The 23,065-nt window shown below is 48.5% G+C and overlaps 1 protein-coding gene across 18 annotated transcripts in view; it reads left to right on the top strand.

Moving 5' to 3' along the window:
* TSC2 (TSC complex subunit 2) overlaps positions 1–23,065 on the top strand; it is an 80,531-nt gene that overhangs the window by 34,825 nt on the left and 22,641 nt on the right. For 6 of the 18 annotated variants that reach the window (XM_029577406.1, XM_029577407.1, XM_029577402.1 and 3 more), the window contains exons 19-31: positions 314–470; positions 1,247–1,369; positions 1,457–1,615; positions 2,299–2,488; positions 5,160–5,253; positions 6,122–6,224; positions 6,455–6,549; positions 8,984–9,112; positions 12,811–12,975; positions 16,100–16,252; positions 16,779–16,891; positions 17,084–17,257; positions 17,909–18,124. In XM_029577406.1, coding sequence (XP_029433266.1) covers positions 314–470; positions 1,247–1,369; positions 1,457–1,615; positions 2,299–2,488; positions 5,160–5,253; positions 6,122–6,224; positions 6,455–6,549; positions 8,984–9,112; positions 12,811–12,975; positions 16,100–16,252; positions 16,779–16,891; positions 17,084–17,257; positions 17,909–18,124 — 1,871 coding nt within the window. The remainder of the gene's footprint in view (positions 1–313; positions 471–1,246; positions 1,370–1,456; positions 1,616–2,298; positions 2,489–5,159; positions 5,254–6,121; positions 6,225–6,454; positions 6,550–8,983; positions 9,113–12,810; positions 12,976–16,099; positions 16,253–16,778; positions 16,892–17,083; positions 17,258–17,908; positions 18,125–23,065) is intronic. The other 12 variants (XM_029577403.1, XM_029577397.1, XM_029577396.1 and 9 more) reach the window with 10 other exon arrangements.

Here is a 23,065-nt window from a genome sequence, read left to right as displayed (position 1 = left end):
TTTAAAGTAGTATTCATTGCTGTGATGGCAGATGTTGGGAAATCTGGGGAAAGTGCATAACTTAAACCCATTTTGATGGGATTTTGTTGTAATTCCTGCATTAATTGCCCTAAAACAAAATGAGATGACCTATGATCTCTTCCCGGCCCCCTTTTTGTGTCCGAGCCATGGGGACCAGGCCAGTTTTACCCGTGTTAAGCTTTGGATGTCTAACGACGGGAGGCGCGGATCATTTTCTCCACAGAGGGAGGGGTTGGGGATGTGCCCTGTACGAGACGGTTTCACAGGGCCTTGTTTCCTGTTGCACCTCTAGTAGTGAGCCTGAAAAGAAAGCTGCAGAGCGGAAACCCCCGGGTACTTTGTCGCCACCCTCCGGAAGTCCCAGTGTCCCCTCGCAAGGCAGCGGGCTGCGCATGGCTTACTTGCCCTACTCCCTGGTCTTCGGTGTCCTCCTCCAGTGTCTAAAGCAGGTAAGCACTGCCACCCCCTCTGCTGGCTCACGGGCGCCGAGGAGCCCGGCTCACCTCCAGCACTGAGGGGGTTACTTTTATAAACAGCCAAATGATGATAAACCCAAGTAATACGATGTTATAAAAAAAAATACTGGCCCAGCCTAAAACCTCCCTCCTAGCGTGCATGGAAGCCCACAATAGGCGTGACGTGGTTTTAGCGCTCCCAAAAGCTGCTGGGCATGTCTGCCAGTGACTGCTGCACCACAGGGCTGCTTTAACCTGGCAGTGCTTTATTTGAAAATATTTGCCGTAAATTTCTATTTCTCTTAAATGCTTTGAAGACCATGACTTTCTGAAACTGAACTGGTGTGAAAGACCTTGCAGTCCCTCCCTAGTCCCATGTTTTAGTGTGCGCTGACCTTTTTTCCTGATGAATTTGCCACCTGTCAGTACCCTGAAGTGTGAGCGCGCATTGCTGAGTGCATACAGGCGGCGACTTTTGGCCTTTTTTTTTTTGTGTGAGTAACAAGATTTACGAAGCTCATTTAAAGTGGGATGGGTGAGCTAAAGACTTACACTTGGCTCAGTGGCTGCTACGCTCTCTCCTTTTTGTGGTACCGCACAGGAGTAAAAGCAGCTCCTATCTTGCATCCATGTCAGCTTTATTTTGGCTTGAGACGTCTGGTGAATGGTCTCGGCTCTGTCCATGTTGTGCTCACTGACTGCTGATCCTGCCAGGGACGCGTTCGTTTTTCTGCTCATAGTCTCTTCTTTCTTCCCTCTGTGCTCTGCAGGAGACAGACTGGAAGGTGTTGAAGCTGGTGCTCAGTAAACTACCCGAGTCGCTGCAATATAAGGTCCTCATCTTGACATCGCCCTGCGACATTAATCAGCTCTCGGCCTCTCTCTGTGCTATGGTAATGCCCATTTATTGCATTTTTTTTTTTTTTTGGTGCTTCCACGGCAAATGTTGCCTAAAACAATCCTCTTGTATTATTGCCCAGAGTCACGAGGTCCTTTCATTCCAGCTTGCTGACCGGAAAATTGGGGAGAGGCTTCACAACTCTCCAGATGGGTTCTCTCGTACGGACATTCAGCTGGCTGTGGTTCCTGTCCTCACTGCTCTAACCTCGTATCACAGCTTCCTGGATGTGGTTAAACAGGTACTGATGGCACAGGTGTCAGAGAACTGCGCTGCAGCTGCATCCACCTATTTTGTAGTAGGGATCCCTACTGTCCATGGACAAGGGGGTAAGGGTAGGCTTTTGAATAATTTCAGCCTTGCTGTCCTTTCATTTCTCCACTGGTTCATGCATTAAACTATGTACCAAGTGTTGGCAGATTTCATAACAGTGCCAGCTCTGGGGGTGCTTGGACACCCCCAGTATTGAGCATATCCTACTATGTCCAGGGCAGGGTAACTTGTGTTGGGATTTGCACCCTCAATCATTTTTAAAAGCTAGCTAGTCTCATTCAGACTCTTATATTGCAGGTTATAAAACATAAGGATGTAAAATGAACTCTTATATTGTATTTAATACTTATAAACTACTTCCCTGGTCTTTTAACAACAAAAAAATGAACTCAACCAAAGCAATGTACACACTTAAATATGATACATAAAACACAACCCAGAACAAAACAACTTTGCTCTTCAGACTGTCCCCTGCAGGTAGGCAGTCCCTCGTCGTCCACTTTTCTAGGAAATGGTTATGAATAAAGTGAATTTGTATTCAGGATAGTGGTGCCCCATTGAATTATACGGACAAACTAGCAATGCTGTCCAGCTGTGCCTTGTTTCTTGGCTGTCTGATACTCTTAGCTGACTGCTGTGCTTTCTCTGCAGCGAGAGATGGTGCGCTGCCTGGAAATGGGCCTGATTTCACGCTGTGCTAAGCAGTGTGTGGTGGCGTTGTCTATGTGCATTGTTGAAATGCCAGAGATCCTGCTGAAGACGCTGCCTGTCCTCATCGTCAAGCTGACGCATATTTCTGCCACAGTCACGATGGCAATCCCTATGCTGGAATTCCTTTCAAGTAAGTCGAAGCTGCCTTAACGTGTCCTCCTTCAGTCAGTCAGTCAGACCCGTTCAGCCACGACAACCAGCAGATGGAGACAGCTCAATAGGCTTGCTGATGTCACCTCTCACATGCAGGGCAGATAATGGCGTGGAGATGAATGGTAGCAGGCCATGTAGTGAGAAGTGGAGCGCTAGCAGTTCTAGGATCTCTGCAAACATGATCGAATCAAGTAATCATTGGAGAGATCACTTGAAGAGTTCCAAAATTTTATTCCCGCATTTCCAAGTAGTGACAGCAGATAGGAAAGTTTTTTGGTCCCCCCGAAATGGATTGTTTTGCCACAAGGGCTGCGTCGGGAGGGACAGAATCCCATGGAGCTTAACTAAGTGCACTGTGTCCCATCAATGTTCAATAAGAGCGTTCCAGACTCGCGCAGAGGGACCGCTGAACGGGGCTGGACAGTACAACGGTGGTTTTGACAGGATCCCCCTTTGGGCCGCTGCACAGTCTGTCCTTACGCCTGTTAACCCTGTAAATGGTGTTCCTGGTGGTGATATGCTCAGCTCGTCCTTTCTCTGAACTACAGGCAGTGTCATGTCGGGAACCGTTCCTCCGGATGATTCTGGGAGTGTTACGCGTTCATACCGTTCCATCCTTCTTGCCCAAGGTAGTCTTGGTTTCATGTGAATCAGTCCACTTCGTTGCCATCCCTAAATGGGCACAAGGATACGGAAGCCTACCTCCTCCTCCGCCATTTAAACATCAGTAGGCTTTTGGTGCGGTATCTGGAACTTTCAGAGCCGGCATGCAAGACGGGACCGCTTGTTTGTCCTTCATGGTGGAAGGAGACGGGGCGAACCAGCTTCACGGGATTAAGGAGGTGGTCACAGGAGCCTATGTGGAGGCAGGAAAGCCATTACCTTCTCAGGTTAAAGCTCATTCCACTAGGGCTCAGGCAGTCTCGTGGGTGGAAGTTAGACTGCTGTCTCCTGTCGCTATCTGCCGAGTGGTGACGAGGTCCTCCTTCACACCTTCTCCAGGCTCTATCGCCTGGACATTCAGGCCCGAGAGGACGCAGCCTTTGCAAGGGCAGTGCTAACAAGACCACGGGCAGCCTCCCGTCCTGATCGGGAGTAGCTTTTGTACATCCCATTGGTCCCGAGTCCATCTGGCTAGGAAATGGAGAAATTACAAACCTGATAATTTTGTTTCCCTTGGAGTAGACAGATGGACTCAGCATCCTGCCCTTGGCTGCCCAAGAACAGGGGCAAGGTATCGTGCGTGAAATGAATTTCGCTTTCAAGCAATCCCTAGATCAGGGCATTTATATTCCTGCAGGGATTCAGTGTGCGTTTGGTTGAGTACAGTCATGGTTATCCCATATTAGTCAAGTTTGGTCAAGATTATGTCCAGAATGGAGCTGAGGTCACTGTAGGAGTGAATCTAGGGTGATATCAGCTCTGAAACCTGACTCCGTCTCTATCTGCTGGCAGGGCAGCACATAACTCGCTGGTCCTGAGTCCTTCAGATAAGTAACTTCTCCATTGAGTTTTATATCTCAAAATTGTCCACAGTTAGTTTGTTGCAGGAATACTGGCAGGCTGGTGTCAGCATGGATGTATATAAGAGGGAGCCAATGAATAGCTCCAAAAAGGGATTGAAAGAGTGTAATATAAAAAAGAAAACAAAAGATCCCGCTATGCATTAAAAGGCATATAGATTTAATTTCAAGACCTAATATTCTGACTTTAATATACTCGACCACGCATCATGTTTAGGGGACCCTCCTAAAGCAGGCTGGGCACACAGCTGTAAGCTCTCGGTGTAACTGGATGGTTACAAGCCCTTAAGTTTAGTCATTGGTCCCTGTAATGGACGTAATGCCACCATCCTGACTTTGGCAAATATTTTTAAAAAGTCACTTATTTAGTGAAACGTGCATACACTTGTCCACAAATGACCAAAACATCCCCGACACGAGCCCTGTTTTGGAATCTTTTTGCTTCAAGGGAGAACTCGTAAGGGTGCCATGTACATAGCAGCATCCTTGATGTAACCTTACTGGCAGTCTGACAGGTTGGGTGTCTAATTTGATGGGCAGCTCTTAGGAGGGTGGCACCGAGAGCTTACGGCTATGTGACCAGCCCATTTTATGAGGTTCCCTTAATAAATAGGGAGTGTGGTTGAGTATTAGTCATAAGTTCTTGAAATTAAATTTGTAATCCTTTTAATGCATAGGAGGGATTTTTTGTATGATGTCAGCAAGCCTGTTGATCTGTCGCCATCTGCTGGTTGGTATGCATAACTCACTTGGCTTGCCCGGATTGGTCTGGCTGTATTTGAGGAAAGGAAATTATCAAGTAAGAAGAAATTTCACCTTTTTCTTTTGATGCAAAAATGCCCAGGAAATGAATGCTGCTCCACTTCTTTCAGTATCAGTAGTCTGAGTTTTGAAAGGGACTTTGTGCTGGAGTACGGTTCTACCATAGGCTGGTAATGACTACGAACACTGGCAGCAAAAGATGACCTAACCAGAGTGGCCGTCTTTGTGGGACATGGTTGCTGCTTGGCATGTCGAGGTTCCTCACTGGTGTTGCATATTCAGTTTATCTTGATTTGGAGAGCAGATAGTCTGTATGAATGACAATGTCGGAAGCAGACCGAGATATTATCCTTCTTCTTTCAGCTCTGGTCAGGCTGCCTCACCTCTACGGGAACTTTGCAGCCGAGCAGTATGCCAGCGTGTTCGCCATCTCTCTGCCTTACACAAACCCCTCCAAGTAAGTTGAGCTTTGGGGTGACTGTTTGTCTGATGCTCCCCAGCAGGGCTTTTATGGTTTTGTGCAGTACAACCCACCCTCCAGTAATCCGGTAAGGGCTTGACTTCCATGCAGATCCTGTCTGTAAATGTACTTGCTGGAAGCTACACCTACTCTGAGCAGGGCCTGCTTTCTGCACGGTTATCCATTTTTAATCATATTTTAATTATTTTAAATCAAGTTTTTTTCAATAGTATGTCCTCGGTGGCTTTTGAAGAGAATAGTGAAGGGATGAGGTCCACTGCAGGGGTAAATCTAGGGTGATGTCAGCTTTGAAATCTGACTCGGTCTCCATCTGCTGGCAGGGGAGCATAAACCCCACTGGTCCTGAATCCATCTGTCTGCACGAAGGAAAACAAAATTATCAGGAAAGTAATTTCTCTAGTGTGTTGCCGCAGCGCTGACAGATTGGCAGCTTCTGAGCCTCCGTGTTGAGCACCATTTCAGTATTGTCGGGTGTGCTGGAGCCCTCCAGCCATGATGGCTGGTGACTGTCACAGTAAGCAGTGCACTGTAGATGCAGGATTGATGATTATGGGATGTGATTTAGCATATGTAAAAAGAAACCATCCAAGCAGTTTATAGTAAATGTAACAATTTCAGGCAAGCGCTGTGATTTAAGTATTCAGACACCTGCACAGATGTGCCCGAGTGCCTAATGTCAGCCTCCTGCTCGTAACAGAGAGTAAGACGAGCACTACCGGCGGTTCTGCCGGGCAGATAAAGTGTGTCCTGATGCGAGCTCTCGGGCACGGGAACGTAATCTAATTGCTCTGCATGGCCGCACTTGCGATGCATTGGAATAAGTTCTGCGCCCTCCCTTCTCTAGGTTTAACCAGTACATCGTGTGCTTGGCCCATCATGTGATCGCCATGTGGTTCATCCGCTGCCGCCTGCCACTACGCAGGGACTTCGTGCCCTACATTACAAAGGTAACGCCACGTGAAGAGCCACGGCCTGCGGTTTGGGGCAGGGAAGGGCCTGAATTTGCTTCTCATTTGCTGGGAGATGGGTTGCTCTTGGTGAGGGGGAATGAGATCTGCTCATTGCTGGGGCTTTCTATTTCATGGGGTTTGGGGGGGGGGGGGGGGGGTGGATATTGAGAGTTTGGGAGGCAGGATCCAGGGTTTGATGTTCTGTTGCCTGGAATTCTGTTCATCAGGGTTTGCGATCGAATGTCCTTATGACTTTTGATGATACCCCGGAGAAGGGCAGCTTCAGAGCTCGGAGCACAAGCCTCAACGAGCGACCGAAGAGGTAAATATCCTCTCCCAATCTGTCTTACCTGTGTCTGGTTCTTTCCAAAATAAAACCTTAAGTTTCTCCTTTGAGTTCCAGGCAGCCAAGTGACAGCTTTTTGTTCTGGAGGTTTGCACTTTTTCCAATCCTGATAGACTGCCCAGAATCTGGTGCAAAAGGAAACAGATTGTTGTCCACTTACACTCTGCTGTCCTAGGCGTGTGCACTCTTCCAAGTAAGAAAGCTGATTTTCTTTTTTTTACTTTAGCACCTGTGGGGTATTTTCCCATATTTATATTGCTTCCCCTCTCTAGCCCTGGGATGTGGACCAGCAATCGGCACTCATCTGTGGGTCCTTTTTCTAAAGTACATTCAGACTGAGCCGTTCCGTCCAAGGAGGATGCTGGAGTCCACGCCAAGTCCCTGGAACAAAAACAGAGAAAGCTAAGGATTTAAATGAGCAGGGCAGAGCGTGTGAAACTTGTGCTGTACCTGTTCTAGTGGTGGAGACGTTCAGCACTGGATGTCTGACCGAGAAACGTTTCTGGAAGAATCTTCTTCTCTTTGCATTGCTGTCCTTCTGAGCTCAGAGATGTCTCTTAGATTTAAGAGTGAGTAACTCTGGAAGCTTGCCCTAAGCTTAGCACTTGTAACCTTGGCACGTTCTTGCCATTCACTTGTTAGGGGTCCTGAAATGGCAAAGCAGAATCCTTCGGACTTTCTGGGACCCTGCTCCCCACTGCAGACTGCACAAAAGCTTGGGGCAATCTTCAGCAGCACCCGTTCTGGAAGGGGAGTTGCAAGCTTTCTCCCCAGAGATTCCCCTTCAAAGCATTGCCTGTAGACCTAGCCTCTTTCCTGGGTGAAAGTGCAGATGTTGATTCCCCCGGGCGAGGGGCATGCAACTTTCAACAATTTACCCAGGAAAAGAGCTTCTGAAAATTGCCCCAACAGCGTATAAAGAAGTCTGGAGTCGTCCCCTCATCTTGTCAACCTTTCTGCCATCAGTTACCACCTCTTATTCGAGCTGTCATGTCCGACATGTTAAAGCAGCGTTTTTTTCTTTCTTAATACTTTCACCGTTCATTTGTGCTCTTAGTTTGCTGTTTTATTTTAAATGCTTCCATAATTAAAGGTTGGAATACTGTATTATAAACGTAGCACTATTTTTCCAGAGCATTTATTTAGTGAAACTTGTTTACATGCTTCTCAAACATCAAATATTAACCCAACATGGCATCTTGATATCTTCTGACCTTTGTTTCATTGTAGCCAAGGCTTTGATGCTTTTTGTTCTTGCAACCAGAAACTGATCAGAATTTTGTGTTTGATACAGAGGATACTGTTAGTGCAGTCCAAGTCATTTATAGCGACCTTGTAGTTAGACAATTACATTTGCACCAAAAACTCTTTTCTGCGTAGCAACTGAACCTGGAAAACAGCAAGTGTTGACTTCCTCCACTCTCGCCAACTTGCAATGCAAAGTTCTTCCTATCTGCATGTGAACATTTTTGTTTCAGAAGCCAAATACTGCTACCTTTTTGTTGGTCCTGTAGGAGCCTCACTGCTGTGTGTGGCCTTGGGGAAATCCTGTGTTAAACTGAGAACAGGAACAAATCCTGGGACAAGTGGCATTGAACGCTGCTTTTGTGATTTTAATATCTGGATCCGAGAGCCTCCTTTATATTTTGTCATTGTTTGTTTATTTGGAAGTATCTTATCCCCAGCTGCTTTTTTACAATTTATTTCTCTTACGTTTTTCAGGTAGAGTACAAGACCTGCACTTGCTATGTGCGCTGCTTTGGGGGAAAAGCCCCCAAAACATCCAGTCTAATGAAGCATTGGCGTTCTAGCTTTCGATCTGACATTGCTGTCTGGGGAGACTGACAAAAGCTGTGGGGAGGAGGGACATCGTAGGCAAGCCTAGCCCTACCAGAAACTTTAGCAAAGCAAGAGCGCAGTGCCCAAAAGGTGACGTTGGAGGCAAACACCTAGCAAGCGTCGGCCTTAAAGAGAAGGTGGCCAAAGCTCCTCGCCGTGTCCCCAGACGGCACTGGCATGGTCTGGCAGACTTTGCTGCTGCGCGGCTTCAGGGACATGGCCTGGGTTTTCATAATGCAGTATTCCAACCATTAATCAACCCGTTCTTGGAAATTTTGTTTTGTGACCTGCTCCGGTTTTTGTTCTGTGATGTGTAACTTTTACATTAATTTTGTTCCTGTGTTATGAAATGTTATGCTTTCAAGATTTGTCTTTATTTTTCTCCTTCGTCTGTGGCCTGTGTTCTTCTTTTTGGTCTGGTACCTTCACTTTCTTGGGTGACCCTATTGTTGATCCTATGAACTGGTGACCTTTCAACTTCTGTCCGTGCAATGGCCGCTGCCACCTCTTCCCCGTACGTCCTCTTCCTGGGCCTCGCGTTTCTGGCGGGGCTTTGCTTCTGCACTGGTAGTTTGAGACTCTCCAAACCCGTAAAGCAAGGCTTGAATAACTCCTCCCCGGTTAAGGACACGAAAGATTCTTCCGCCGTTGATGCCTTCCGGGCTCGAAGCATCAGTGTGTCTGAACACGTGGTCCACAGGTAGTGGCACTTCAGGGGTCTGGGGGGGGAGGGGGAAGAGCCACAAGCTCTGTGCTTGGACTTAGCTTATGGGTGGGCTGGGAAGTGCATGGTGGGATGGCTGCATGACTTTAGCTTCTTCTGCAAACCTGATGACCACCATGCTGCATCCATAACACAGGTGCTAACCCCTAGTGTACATTGGAGGATTGCATTTAACACCCTAATGTTAATAAATGTCCATCTGTTTCTTTTTTTCAGACCTATTAAAAGTAGGCCTAATTGAGAATAAAAGGTTGCATTCTGCTTCAACTTTTTAAATCCAGCATTTTCAATCCGATTGGCTGAAAACATGATTAGTAGCTGGTCTTCCACAAGGGCTGGGGTTGAGGACCCTCTCGGAGGTCAAGCTTGGGTTCAGCCCGAGCAGAAGAGGCCTATTGGTACATAAGTAATATGTCAGAAAGACTTGCATCTGTTTTCTTTCCTGTGGACTCTGTTCATGGTGCATGCAGGAGAGCAGACAGCTGGCCATGCATTAGTGTGCGTCTGGAGAATGCAGGGGTAAGGGGTGTCTATTGTAATCGGAAATGAGGAACACCAGGCTTTCACTATTTCAATATTTTTACACACTTAATAGCAAGCCCAAAATAACTCCCAAGATGTGCTTCATTGTTCAGTGTTAGAGCGCTGAAGGCAAAAAAAAATGCTTCTTGGTGGGGTCTGCACCATTGTTGGTTTGGAATGATTTAATTTTAGCTTTTTAACGGCCTCTCTTCTGTCTCCTGCAAACACTCGGACAGCCTTAGCAACATCTCGCACAATGGCAAGACGGCTTATTGAAGGAAGTCCCTATGTGCAAACCTTGTATCCTATTCAGCAGCAGAATAGCTTTTAGCTTGGTGTGAAGACCAGACGTTAATCTGTCCTTTTGATGACTGCAGAGAGACCTACTCACATGGGTCCCCAGTGTGTGCAGGAGTTTGGGCTTCAGCTGGCAGAGATGAAACCTCCTTTCTGTGTCTGGGCGTTAAACTCGGGGTGATGCAAAATGTAGGTCTGCTTGGAGGCTTCCTTCTCATGCGAGTCAAGCAGGCACTGATGTTTTTCAGTCCAGCTTGGTTGAAGTTGAATTCTCTGCCTCTTTGTATGTTGGATTTTAGACTCTGACGTTGCTGAGGCCCTCGTGCTAGCGCTCTGCTTGATGGCATGAGTGCTCCTTCATGTTGTGTGTACACGTAGTGCGTGTCTCATTGCCCCGACTTTTAAGTAAGGAGAACTAGTGGCCAGATGGAAAGTACCAGTTCCTTTATTTCTTTTTGTTTTGGGAGAGAGAGTCTGAGGAGGAGAACGATGCAGCTAGGGCCGCAGGGAGAGGCTGCTGGGAAGGCTACCATAAGCCATTTTGGGGGAATCCGCTCAGCCCAGGTAGTATGGACGTGCACGGGCTGAAGGTTGGTGCTTATCTTTGTGGTGGTGGGGGGTGGGTGGAATCCCTCTGAGGCCTGCTAGCGCATTTATTTATTTTATTTGTTTTTATATACCAGTGTTCGATTTACATATCACATCGGTTTACAAATAATTTGAAAGGTGCGGGAAGGAAGTCCTTTCCTTTAGACAGGTACAGTGAATGATTAGAGAAATGTCATAAGATGATATAGCAGCAACGTGGGTAAAAACTGCTAAAATAGCATAAATAATGGTAAATAGAGTAACAGGGTAACAATAATTGTCATTAGGTATATTTTGTATCAGACAGTAATAGGGATGGGTAGCATAAATAGTACTATAATGACAGCAATTAGCATTAGAGTAGCAGGGGTGATGGTGGGAAGGGGGTTGCCTTGAGAGCAGGGTTAGGGTCTGGTTTCAGGTTGCTTCGTGTGTGATGTTGGAAAGGCTTTGCAGAATAACCATGTCTTAAGATTTTTCTTGAAAGATTGGGTGGATGGATCTGGCCTTAGTTCTGTGGGGACTTTGTTCCATAGGATGGGCCGGCAAAGGAAAATGCTCGTTCCCTTGTTGATGTCCATTGGGTGGCTTTAGGGGGCGGTGTTTGTAGGAGGCCGGAGTTTGAGGAGCAAAGAGTCCGTGTGGGAGTATGGAGGAGAAGGGGTGGGCAGCCAATTGGTTGTGGATGAGGGTTAGGGTTTTGTACTGTGTTCGCTGAGGGACTGGAAGCCAGTGTAGGTCTTTGAGGATGGGTGTGATGTGGTCTGACTTGGATACACAGGCCAGGGTGCGTCCACTTTTGGGCCGATGCAATATTTGTGCACAGAAAACGAGTGCTCAAGTGTTGAGGACTCGCCTTCCTAACATGTGCCCAGCCACCTCTCCTGGGCATGCGATGCAATATTTAAATGAAGGGCCTTGCTAAAAAGGAGGTGCTAGGGAAAATTGTGTCCCTAACACCGCCTCAGCATCAGGCATACAGGGAAGGTGGATGTCAGTGCGGGTTAGGAAAACGGATGCTTGATCTACAAGCATCTGTCTTCCGCCTTCATTAGAAGTAAGAGGAGTTGCTGCTTTTTATAAATCCCGTTTGCAAAATAAAGTGCACAACTATCCACACAGTTTGACAAAACTCCCATCTTGATCTCTTTCACTAGCATCATTTGATTTTAAAGGCAGGATGTATTGGAGGTACTTCAGCAGATGTTAGCTGTGTAAGGTGGGCCACTGATTAAGTCTTGGGGTGAGTTTTATGAATGATCTGGATTCTGATCGGGTCATGATGCTCCCTCTAGAGTTACAACTCCTTAGTGTAAGAATATTTCTCAAAGCCTTCATTCTGGGCTCCTGCTATTCAGATTTATTTATTTATTTAGTTTTATATACCGACAACCGTTTGCACATCGTGCCGGTTTACAGATGTCTCACATTTGCAAATTCTTGAAACATCTTATCTTTGCAAATTGACTGACTGGTATGTTTGTGCAGACCGTGTGCAAGTTTGTCCCTGAGGCTGCCCTTGTATTGCTTAGTGGACCACATTTGTGTGGCAGACCAGTTTGGTTTTTTTTTACTCTCGTTTTGAGGAGTAGCTTGCTGATTTGGGGTCCTACACCAGAGTGCAATCTTTATTCTTTTTAGTTTGTCATGTGCATGCCGAAACATCTGCTGTCATTGAAAACTGTCTGCTACTGCTGATGACACTGCAATTTGATACTCTGCCTAAATGCAATCAAGACAGAAGCTTAATGTGCCCGCCACGTTCCTCCACATGATCTTAGTGTATTGTATGGATGGCCCGTCATGAAGCAGACTTAGAGCTGCTGTTGGCTTACTATAGTTCAGTTGACCTGGCATGGTCCTCTGGCAGAACTTGACATGATGCTGGTAATCCAGACTACACTGGTATTGTTAGGGGTTCACTGGTTTTAACTGGCATCTTTCATTAAGTTTTAAAACACTTCTGATTACATGACTTGCACCCACCCTACTGCGAGAATAATGTAATAACCCTGTATGTTTTCCATGGATATGGGCCAATACATTTTAGGTAGCACTGTGGCAATGTTGCAGGCCTTTTGCTAAAGCATGTTTGCTTTTAATGTGGCTACGCAAAGCAAAGTCGTTAAAGCTGTGACAATCCAGATTTAGTCCAGTACACAACTGGTAGGTCTTGGCACATTGGCTCATCCTGTCTGATGGCAGATTATCAGGTTGTGTCGCATGTTGCTACCTGGTAAGGAGGAGATGACCTGTCCTTTTCTCAGTAGGATGCAGACCTCTATCACCAGCTCGAGTCTGGGCTCTGCAGATGAGAGCTCCATGGCCCAAGCAGACGACAGCTTGAAAAATCTTCACCTGGAGCTGACAGAGACCTGTCTGGACATGATGGCCAGATATGTTTTCTCAAACTTCACAGCGGTGCCCAAGAGGTAGGCGCACGTGTCCTTATATGAGTAGTGTGTTATTTTAATTGCTTAAAGGTAATGGTCAGTCATTGACTTTTTCAAAGCCGGTTTTATGCATGTAAGTAACCTGCATGTACCTCTTATACAGCGTAGTGGTCTGGGGAGGCAGAGTTGGGCAGTGGACAGGACTTGTGTGCATGCTTTCGTGTATTCAAGTCTTCCTGTAAGTTTTATACACAGATACGTCTGCTCAATGCAGGGAATAACTTCTGCAAGTAAAGTGTGCTCATTCCTGGCCAATTTTGCAAGAGGATTCGTGGGTATAACCTTGCTTTGAAAAGCCTTTTAAATACGTCACTGCGTGGGCTCTCTTGAGAATTATTCTCAATAAATATTATGCTAATGTTGCAGGTGTTAAGAGAAAAAGCTTGTAACTTCCCTGAGACGCAAGGTAGTGTAACTTCAGGAGCCTGCCTCGGAGGAGGTTAAGCCAGAGCTGACGAGCAAGCTCCTCATTCCCATTGCTCAGTGTTAGGGACCTTAATTTTTGTTTTATTTGTTTTTCCTGGGAATTTATCAGGGTTTGTTGTGACAAGAACAAAAATGGAGAAAATCAGTTGAGAGAGGATTTTTTTTTCTGGATAAATTAGTTATTTTGATGGGTAGAAGCTATGATCAATATTAAGCAGATTCTCCCTCCCACCCACTCAGCAGCATTGCCATCTCCACCGTCGTCCCCCTCTCCCCTCCCTTTCATGCTTACGGGGTAGCTCCAGGCTCCTCTCTCCTCCGGCCGCAGCTTACTGAGGCTCCCGTGCTCTGCAGCGCTGCACTTCTGCTTGTGTGCAGGACCAGGGACCCTGCTCGGGAAGCACTTCTGGTGGGCGGGGCCTGCTTCACATGCACTCAGCAGCAGGCACTTTGGCTGCTTGGGGGTGAGGAGGTGGCACTTGAAACACAGCAAGGGAGGCACTGGAGGGTGAGCGCTTTCATAGGTGGTGGGAGCGGGATCTGAAACACAGCAAGGGAGGCACTGGAGGGTGAGCGCTTTCATAGGTGGTGGGAGCGGGATCTGAAACACAGCAAGGGAGGCACTGGAGGGAGAGCGCTTTCACAGGTGGCACTGGAGGGTGAGCGCTTTCACGGGTGGGGGTGGGACTTTCACGGGTGGGGGTGGGGCTTGAGCAGGTGGCACTGGAGGGCGAGCGCTTTCATGGGTGGGGGTGGGGCTTGAAGAGGCACTGGAGGGTGAGCGCTTTCACGGGTGGGGGTGGGGCTTGAAGAGGCACTGGAGGGCGAGCGCTTTCACGGGTGGGGCTTGAAGAGGCACTGGAGGGTGAGCGCTTTCACGGGTGGGGGTGGGGCTTGAAGAGGCACTGGAGGGCGAGCGCTTTCACGGGTGGGGGTGGGGTTTGAAGAGGCACTGGAGGGCGAGCGCTTTCACGGGTGGGGGTGGGGCTTGAAGAGGCACTGGAGGGCGAGCGATTTCACGGGTGGGGCTTGAAGAGGCACTGGAGGGCGAGCGCTTTCACGGGTGGGGGTGGGGCTTGAAGAGGCACTGGAGGGCGAGCGCTTTCACGGGGGGGGGGTGGGGCTTGAAGAGGCACTGGAGGGTGAGCGCTTTCACGGGTGGGGGTGGGGCTTGAGGCACTGGAGGGTGAGCGCTTTCACGGGTGGGGGTGGGGCTTGAAGAGGCACTGGAGGGTGAGCGCTTTCACGCGTGGGGGTGGGGTTTGAAGAGGCACTGGAAGGTGAGCGCTTTCACGGGTGGGGGTGGGGTTTGAAGAGGCACTGGAGGGCGAGCGCTTTCACGGTGGGGGTGGGGCTTGAAGAGGCACTGGAGGGCGAGCGCTTTCACGGGTGGGGGTGGGGCTTGAAGAGGCACTGGAGGGCGAGCGCTTTCACGGGTGGGGGGCAGGACTTGAAACACTCACCCTCCAGCGGCACTGGAGGGTGAGTGCGTGCTCGGGGGGACGCCGCAGGATCTGAAACACGTCATGCGCTCTGGCGCACACTAGCTTCAGGCAGTGGCTGGATGCTCATCTGCAATTCAGTCATAGCTTTCTAATCTGTCTTAAATTAGGGAGAATATTGATTTAAACTGATTCGTTACTTTTTGAAGATTCTGGGAATTATGGGTAAAAATTTGGTTTAAACTGAAAATGCAGGACCCTACACATTGTGAACTCTCCAGGCCTCAGACTGAGTCTTTGAGCGGATTTCCTGTCCGAAAGACAACTAATTAGCATATCTTCCCGATGTTTGGGGCGTCTGAGTGGCAGGGGTTCTGTACTGAGAAATCCATTCCATTTTCTGTTTCTGTTCCCCTTCAGAGCAGATTACACTCAAGGTCCTGATCTTCCCCCGCATCAGAAGTGAAGGCTTTATTTATTTATTTTTTGCTACTGCTGTTGTATGGCTGCTCTTGCTCATGGCAGCGTCAAGTAAGGCTCCTGGGCTTTAGACCTTTCTTTTGAGATTCAGAATAAGCTGGAGAGGGGGAGACAGGATTGTCTGCTCATGGAGAGTGGCCAGAACACAGGACCTCGGCTTTATCTTTAGCCGAGATTGTCTATCATCAGGCTTGTTGCTTCGGGGCAGAAGCTGAGCACTGTCATGCGGGAGGAGAGCGGAGCGGCTTATGATGGCAGTGAGGGTTGGGAGGTAGACATTGGAGAGAATGGGGAAACACTTTATCATTGTCTAGGAGCTGCCAGACAGGAAGGATCTAAACCAGTCTGCTCTCTCTTGGTCACGGTTTTGGCCTTTCTAGGGGGTATCTTCCATACACTGTGCTGACCAGTCTGGAAGTCGGGGCCCCTGGGCTGTCTTTTGACCTTATCTCCGGGTGCTTATTTTACATTTGTAATTATGCTATTCCCATGTCCCTTGGGCTTGTCAAGTCCCACTAGTGCAGTGCAACACCATATTAATGGCCAAAACTCGATGGTACATTTCAGATGGTTCTCATAAATCCAGCACTTTCCCAAAATGATCTGGGAGTTTGTAAAATTTGTGGTGGTTTATGGTAGGCTTGGTGTATAATGGGTAGATGTCTTGTGGATCTGAAAGGCAGATTTTTTTGGTCTGTTTCTGCGGTATCCTTGCTGTTCACGGCAGTGTTGCATGTTCTTTTCAATCCATTTAGGTCTCCGGTTGGGGAGTTTCTTCTTGATGGTGGAAGGACGAAAACTTGGCTGGTTGGTAATAAACTTGTGACCATAACCACAAGTGTGGGCAGAGGAACGAAGTCCTTGCTAGGGCTGGACCCTGGGGAAGGTCCCAGCAGCACAGAAGCCAGGTGAGGCCTATGTGCATCACATGAGTGGTATCTTCAGAAGCTGCTATCGGTTGAGTAGGACACCCAGGCCATGGTGCTTGGCAGGTGAGGCCTGTGTGCATGCGTGTGTCACATGGAGTGGTGTCTTCAGAAGCTGCTGTCGGTTGAGTAGGACACCAGACCATGGTGCTTGGCAGGTGAGGCTTGTGTGTGCGTGTGTGACACATGGAGTGGTGTCTTCAGAAGCTGCTATCGGTTGAGTAGGACACCCAGGCCATGGTGCTTGGCAGGTGAGGCCTGTGTGCATGCGTGTGTCACATGGAGTGGTGTCTTCAGAAGCTGCTGTCGGTTGAGTAGGACACCAGACCATGGTGCTTGGCAGGTGAGGCTTGTGCGTGTGTGACACATGGAGTGGTGTCTTCAGAAGCTGCTGTCGGTTGAGTAGGACACCAGGCCTTGGTGCTTGGCTCAAGCAACGCTTCCTTCCCTTCCCAGTCTTAATGTTCTTGGTGACAACTTTTATTTTTTCTATTTTACTATTCCCAAGCTTTGAGCCTCCTTTGCAAGTATGGCAAACTAAAGAGGCCCCAGCGAAGTTGGAATCGCAGAGCAGCAAGCAGATGTCAAGAGGATCCCGCCACAGAGTGCGGTCCATGTCAGGTACCTCCACAACGCCTTCTGCATTGTTCTCGTGAGATCTGCCGCTTGGGCAGATAAAGATGTCTGCAAGGCTTTTCCATATTTAGTCTACAGGAGGGAGAAGCAGAGGCTCCAAGGAAATCAACTGAGCAGGGTAGGAAGGTGCTGGTCGTGGTACATCCCATTTGTTTTTTGTCCTTTTATACCTGCTAGGTGGTCATGCCCTGCGAGGGACAGCTTCCCAAGGACTGCAGGTTGCTTCCGCATCCAGAGCAGAGGCGGCCACATCATCTACAAAGACCATGCGTAAGGAGAAGAGGAGCTTGGCTGACTTTGTGCCGCTGCTGACCCAAGGCTGGGCTGAGATATTGGTCCGCAGGCCCACAGGTACCCTCTAACCAGCCCTGCTCCAAGGTTCGGAGCTGCAGGTTTTAGTTTTTAGCTGCACCATTCTAAAGTCCCCGCTACCAAATATTTGCTGGCTTTGAATTTGAGTGTCCTGAAATACCTCAGACGTGTGTAGCTTGGACCAATGCTCATGAAAGCCTGGATACACTTGCATTCCCTCTTCAGTATTACCCTATGATGGGATTTCTTCTAACTTTAAATTGGTTTTCTCTTTGATTTATATGTAGGGTACTTTGTGACAAGACAGAAATGTCTTCAGTTCTGTGATGCTGGGGAATAATCCTTCCCAGTTTGAGTAAAGATCTGAGTGTGTAATGTGAGGCTCGGACCCCTGGCTGTGGGATGTGCTGTCGTACATCCCTATTCATTGCTGCTTCCTGTCCCTGGGTGAAGGAAATAATCTGCCAGCAGCCCTTCTCTTTCAATACAAAAAACTGAAATGCTTTCACTGCCCCTCTGCTCACCCGTTCTGCTGTTAAATGATCTCCACGTTGGCATCTGTTCCTTTTAGGTTTAGGAAGTCTGATGCGCAATCCCAAATTCCCCCAGTATAGCCAGCATTTTATGAATCCTCCCATACACAGAGCAAGTCTTTAGTTCCATGTAAACTGATTGTAATTGCATTCCCAGGTAATACCAGCTGGCTGATGAGTCTGGAGAACCCGCTCAGTCCGTTTTCCTCCGATATTAACAACATGCCTCTGCAAGAACTGTCCAATGCGCTCATGGCAGCTGAGCGCTTTACAGAGCACCGGGAGACCGTGCTGTACAAATCTCTCTCCGTGCCCTCCTCCACCCTGGCCACTGGCACGTCCAAACCCTCCCTGCTGCAGCGCTCCAAGACAGGTGAGGCAGTTAGCCAAGCTCCGCTGGAGAGGGGTCCTCGTGTGCTCCCTTCAATGCACTGCAAGTTCATTTCGTCTGCTACATGGGTATCTTAGAATAACCTGCACGCTACGGGTGACTGCTACTCCTGGGGGAGTTCTGCAATAACACCTCACCTGTTACATAATTAGCATGTAAGAGTCACGCTGAATCAGACCAGTGCTTGGGAAACCCAGCAGTTATTTGACTTGGGTCCTAATAAGAGATCCATTCCGTGTTTACTCCCAGGAGTATGAGAGGGCAATCCCTAAATCTGTTGGTCTAGCAATTGTTAGACGTCTTTTCCAGAAACTTGGCCAAACCTGTTTAAAACCCAGCTATGCTATTAACCTTGATTTGCATTCTCCAGCAACACGTTCCACGCTTTAATTATATGTTGACAAAGACTTAAAATTTGTGTTCCCTGTACGTACCCGGATCAGTCCAGACTGCTGGGTTTTGCCTCCCTTCCAGCAGATGGAGACAGAGTTTCGCTGACACTGTACATAACCCAGTGTGCACCTGCAGTCCCTCCAGTATTTGTCTCCAGCAGATTGTAGATATGTAAAATCTGCTGGGGGTAGGAGCTACCAAGTCCAAGCACCCTCAGGTCTGTTTCTGGTCCGGTGGACAGTTCATCCTCGGAGACTCCGGATGACTGTGAGACCCTTCCGCAGGGGCCTGATGCGGACCAGGATGCACAGATCCAGGCCTCCAAGCAAGGGGCCAAGCCTATGGTTGAGGGTGATTACCCAAAGGTGATACACTTATTCCGAAAGGATGAGTTGGGGCCTCTCATCCCAGCGATTCTGGAAGAATTGGGGATCGAAGTCCCTCAGGATTCTTGGATGGGGGTCTTGGATCCGGTGATGCTCAGATTAGGGGTCACGCTCGATCGTTTCCTTTCCATATGTCTGTTACTGACTTATTGTTTCACGGGTGGGACACTTCGGATTTGGGTTTGAAAGTCAGCCGGGCTATGGACAAATTGTACCCGTTACCAGAGGATGCTCTGGAACTTCTCAGAGTGCCCAAGGTGGATGTGGCAGTCTCCGCCGTAACGAAGAAGACCACCATCCCGGTGACAGGAGCCACGGCTCTTAAGGACTTAAGGATCGTAAGTTGGAATTGCAACTTAAGATTTTTGAAGTCTCTGCTCTTGGTGTTCGTGCTGCCATGTGCAGTAGTTTTGCACTCAGAGCCAGCCTCCGCTGGGTGCAGCACTTAGTCAGCAGCGTCCATTTCCGATGCAGAAGTGGTTCAGGCTGGGCAGCTGGAGGCTGCAGTCACTTATAGTGCTGATGCGCTTTATGATCTTCTTCGTACTTTGGGCAGAACGATGGTTTCGGCAGTCTCTGCCCGCAGACTCCTCTGGCTCAAACTGTTCAGCGGATGTTTCTTCTAAATCTCAGCTGGGATCCTTGTCTTTCACGGGAAAACTGCTCTTTGGGCAACAATTGGAGGACATGATTAAGTCTCTGGGGGAGAACAAGGTCCATAAGTTGCCAGAAGTGTGTCAACAGTCACCTACAAGCGAGTCATCTCTGCATGGAAATCTTACGCTTCGTGATAATGGCTGTACAACCGTGAGAGTTCCTAGCCTCCCTGGACCTATCTGAAGCCTACCTACATATTCCAATCCGTCAAGAACACAAACGCTTCCTATACTTTGCCATACTGGGTCACCATTATAAGTTACGGGCACTGCCCTTTGGCCTAGCTACCACCCCAAGAATATTTTCCAAGATTATGGTGGTCATGGTGCCATCATTGAGAAGAGAAGGAATCCTGGTACACCGATACTTGGATGAATGATTGATCAGGGCCAAGTCAGTGGAAGAAAGTCTCTGGGTGACCAACGGATGACCTCCTTGCTTCAGGAACTCGGTTGGATAGTAAACCTGGACAAGAGCAGTCTCAAGCCTTCCCAGTAGTTAGAATATCTGGGAGTCCAGTCCAACACCAGGCAGGGCAAGGTCTTCCTCCCAACCACACGGAAACGGAAGTTGATGAACACAATACGCTTGATGGTGTGGAGGTATCTTCAAGATCTTGGTTTGATGATGGCAGACTTGGAAGTAGTGCCGTGGGCGAGAGCACACATGCCCCACTTCAGCACTCTTTGCTGTCACATTGGAACCTGCAGTCTCAAGACTATTCAATTTAGCACCACATACTGATGGGAGTCTGCTCTTACATCAAGTGGTGGTTGCAGGGGGGGTGTCCCTGTCCTCTACGAACTGGCTGGTTCTTACAACAAACACTAGTCTCCGGGCCTAGAGAGAGCTCACTGTCAGGAACTCATGGCCCAGGGACGTTGGACCAAGGAAGAGGTCCTCTGGAACATCAATCATCTGGAAGCCCGGGCAGTGAGGCTGGTGTGCTTGCAATTCAGCCACAGACTCCAGGTCCACATAATATCAGTGGCCTACATCAACTGCCAGGGAGGAACAAAGAGCCAGCAGGTGTCTCAGGAGAGAGCTCTTCTAATGGAATGGGCAGAAGTACATCTATAGACTATCTCAGTCTCACACATTGCAGGAAAAGACAATATCAGAGCAGACTTACTAAGCAGGGAGAGCCTGGATCCAGGAGAGTGAGTGCAGTCAGCCGAAGCCTTTCAAATGATAGATCACTGGGGCCTCCTGTCCATCGACCTGCTGGACACATCTCACAATGCAAAGGTTTCCAGATTCTTCAGTTGCAGAAGAGATTCGTGGTCCCTGGTGATAAACGTTCTCGTTCAGACCTGGCGGAAGAAGAGTTGCTGTATGCCTTCCTGGTGTGGCCCCTGCTGGGCAGGATCATTCACAGAATCGAGCACCATAGGGATTGGCCCAGGCGTCCGTGGCTTGCAGACATGCGGAAACTGATGGAGACCCCCCTGTGCCTCCCACCGCACAGGGATCTGCTGCAGCAGGGACAGGTCCTTTACGAGGATCCGACTCTATTCTGTGTTATTGTCTGGCCCTTGAGAGGGCTCGCCTGATGAAGTGAGGATCTTCTGCGACAGAAATTGCCACCTTACTCTGCACTCATAGGTTCTCTATGTCCCTAGCATATCTGTGGGTCTGGAGAGTATTTGAGGCCTGGTGCGAGGAACACGCCCTCCCCCCTTGGGCAGTCAAAATCCCTCTTATTCTGGAATCTTTGCAGGATGGCTTGAAAAAAGGTTTGGCCCTTGAAGGTGCAGGTAGCGGCGCTCTCCTGTTTCAGGGTGAGGTGAACGGAACCTCCCGATCGGCTCATCCGGACGTGGCCCCCCCTTAGGGTGGTCTGGTTCCCTTGTGGAATCTTAACCCAGTATTGGAATTTTTGGCAGGGCTCTCCTTTCCCCCACTGCACGCATGGTCTTTCCTTGCACTTATTAACCTTGAGAATGTGTTCCTGGTGGCTAAATGTTCGGCACGTCTCATCTCTGAACTGCAGGCATTGTCGTGTCGGGTACCTTTCCTCCGGATGTCTCAATCATTCCAGCTTCCTACCGTTCCATCTTTCTTGCCCAAGGTAGTCTGAGTTTCGTTTGAGTTGGTCGATTCGTTGGTATCCCTAGATAAGCTCAGGAACAGGGAGGAATACAGTCTCCATCGTCTGAATGTTGGTAGACTTTTGCTGCGGTATCTAGAAGTTTCAGAACTGGTCTGACAGACGGACTGCGTGTTTGAACTTCGTGGTGGAAGGAAGCAGGGTGAACCAGCTTCGTGGGACGTTCAGCCCAAAAAGACGCAGCTTTTGCAAGGGTTGTATGTATTCAACCACAGGCAGCCTCCCACCCCGATCGAGAGTAGCTTTTGTACATCCCAATGGTCCTGAGTCCATCTGGTTACACGCTAAGAAATGGAGAAATTACTTGCCTGATAATTTTTTGTTTTCCTTGGTGTAGACAGATGGACTTATCATACCGCCCACAGCTGCCCAAGAACAGTGCCAAGGATTTACCCGAGGAGTAGATATCGAATCCAAGAGATTACGAGTAAACCATCATCCAGCCCTAGATCAGGGCATCTGTAATATTACTAGCATTTGTTTGGTTGAGTACAGTTACTGTTTTTTGGGGGTTTTTTTGTCATAATATTACAGTTGTCTGTTTTTAATCAAGTTTTTTCGATAGTAGGTCCACAGTGGCTTTTGAAGAGAATACTGAGGGGCTAAGGTCACTGCAGGGGTGAATCTAGGGTGACATGAGCTTTGAAACCTGACTCTGTCTCCCATCTGCTGGCAGGAGAGCATAAACCCATTGGTCCTAAGTCCATCTGTCTACACTAAGGAAAACAAAATTATCAGGTAAGTAATGTCTCCAAGCAGATGGAAAGAAGCTGAAAGGGCGAAACCGGATAAGGCAGGATGCAGAAGTATGGTTGAAGGACTGGTTTCCTCTTAAGTCTTGAGTGTCTGCATTCACCGTTCCCAGGCCCAGCCCTCCCGTGAGTGGAGGAGTGCAGCACACTTAAAACCTTTTACGTAGCTACCAGTGCTGTATGTCGTACCCCCCTTGTATGCTGCATAGACGTGGAAGCCACGGCCCAATCCTTGTACACTGGATAGGAATGCCGTGCAGTCTCCTCTGCTGGAAATGGATGGTGGGGACTGAATTTATGATGACTTTTCACTTGGCTGTTGCTTTCAGAACCTGCCAAAGGCACTGGCAACTTGGCACAGTGCTTAGGGAGCAAAAGAGGAGACGCGAGTGAGGAATCCTCTGCTTCTAGTTCCTTTAGCAGTTTCCAGGTGAATCCCATGAAATGCCAGCAGTCATTCGGGGTCTTGAGTAAGATGATGTTACATCGCTGAACACTGGGGCAGCGGTTACAGGACTGTTCCTTGTAGCCCAGGACTCTTCCTGTCTGGCAGATTATTTTCTGAAATCTGTGTTTTCTTGCATGAAACTTCAAGGGATTTCTCCTCCTCGTTACAGTAATGACG

Source organism: Rhinatrema bivittatum, chromosome 14, assembly GCF_901001135.1.
Source record: "Rhinatrema bivittatum chromosome 14, aRhiBiv1.1, whole genome shotgun sequence".
In the NCBI taxonomy this organism is placed as follows: Eukaryota; Metazoa; Chordata; class Amphibia; order Gymnophiona; family Rhinatrematidae; genus Rhinatrema; species Rhinatrema bivittatum.
This window is presented reverse-complemented; position numbering and strand designations above follow the sequence as displayed.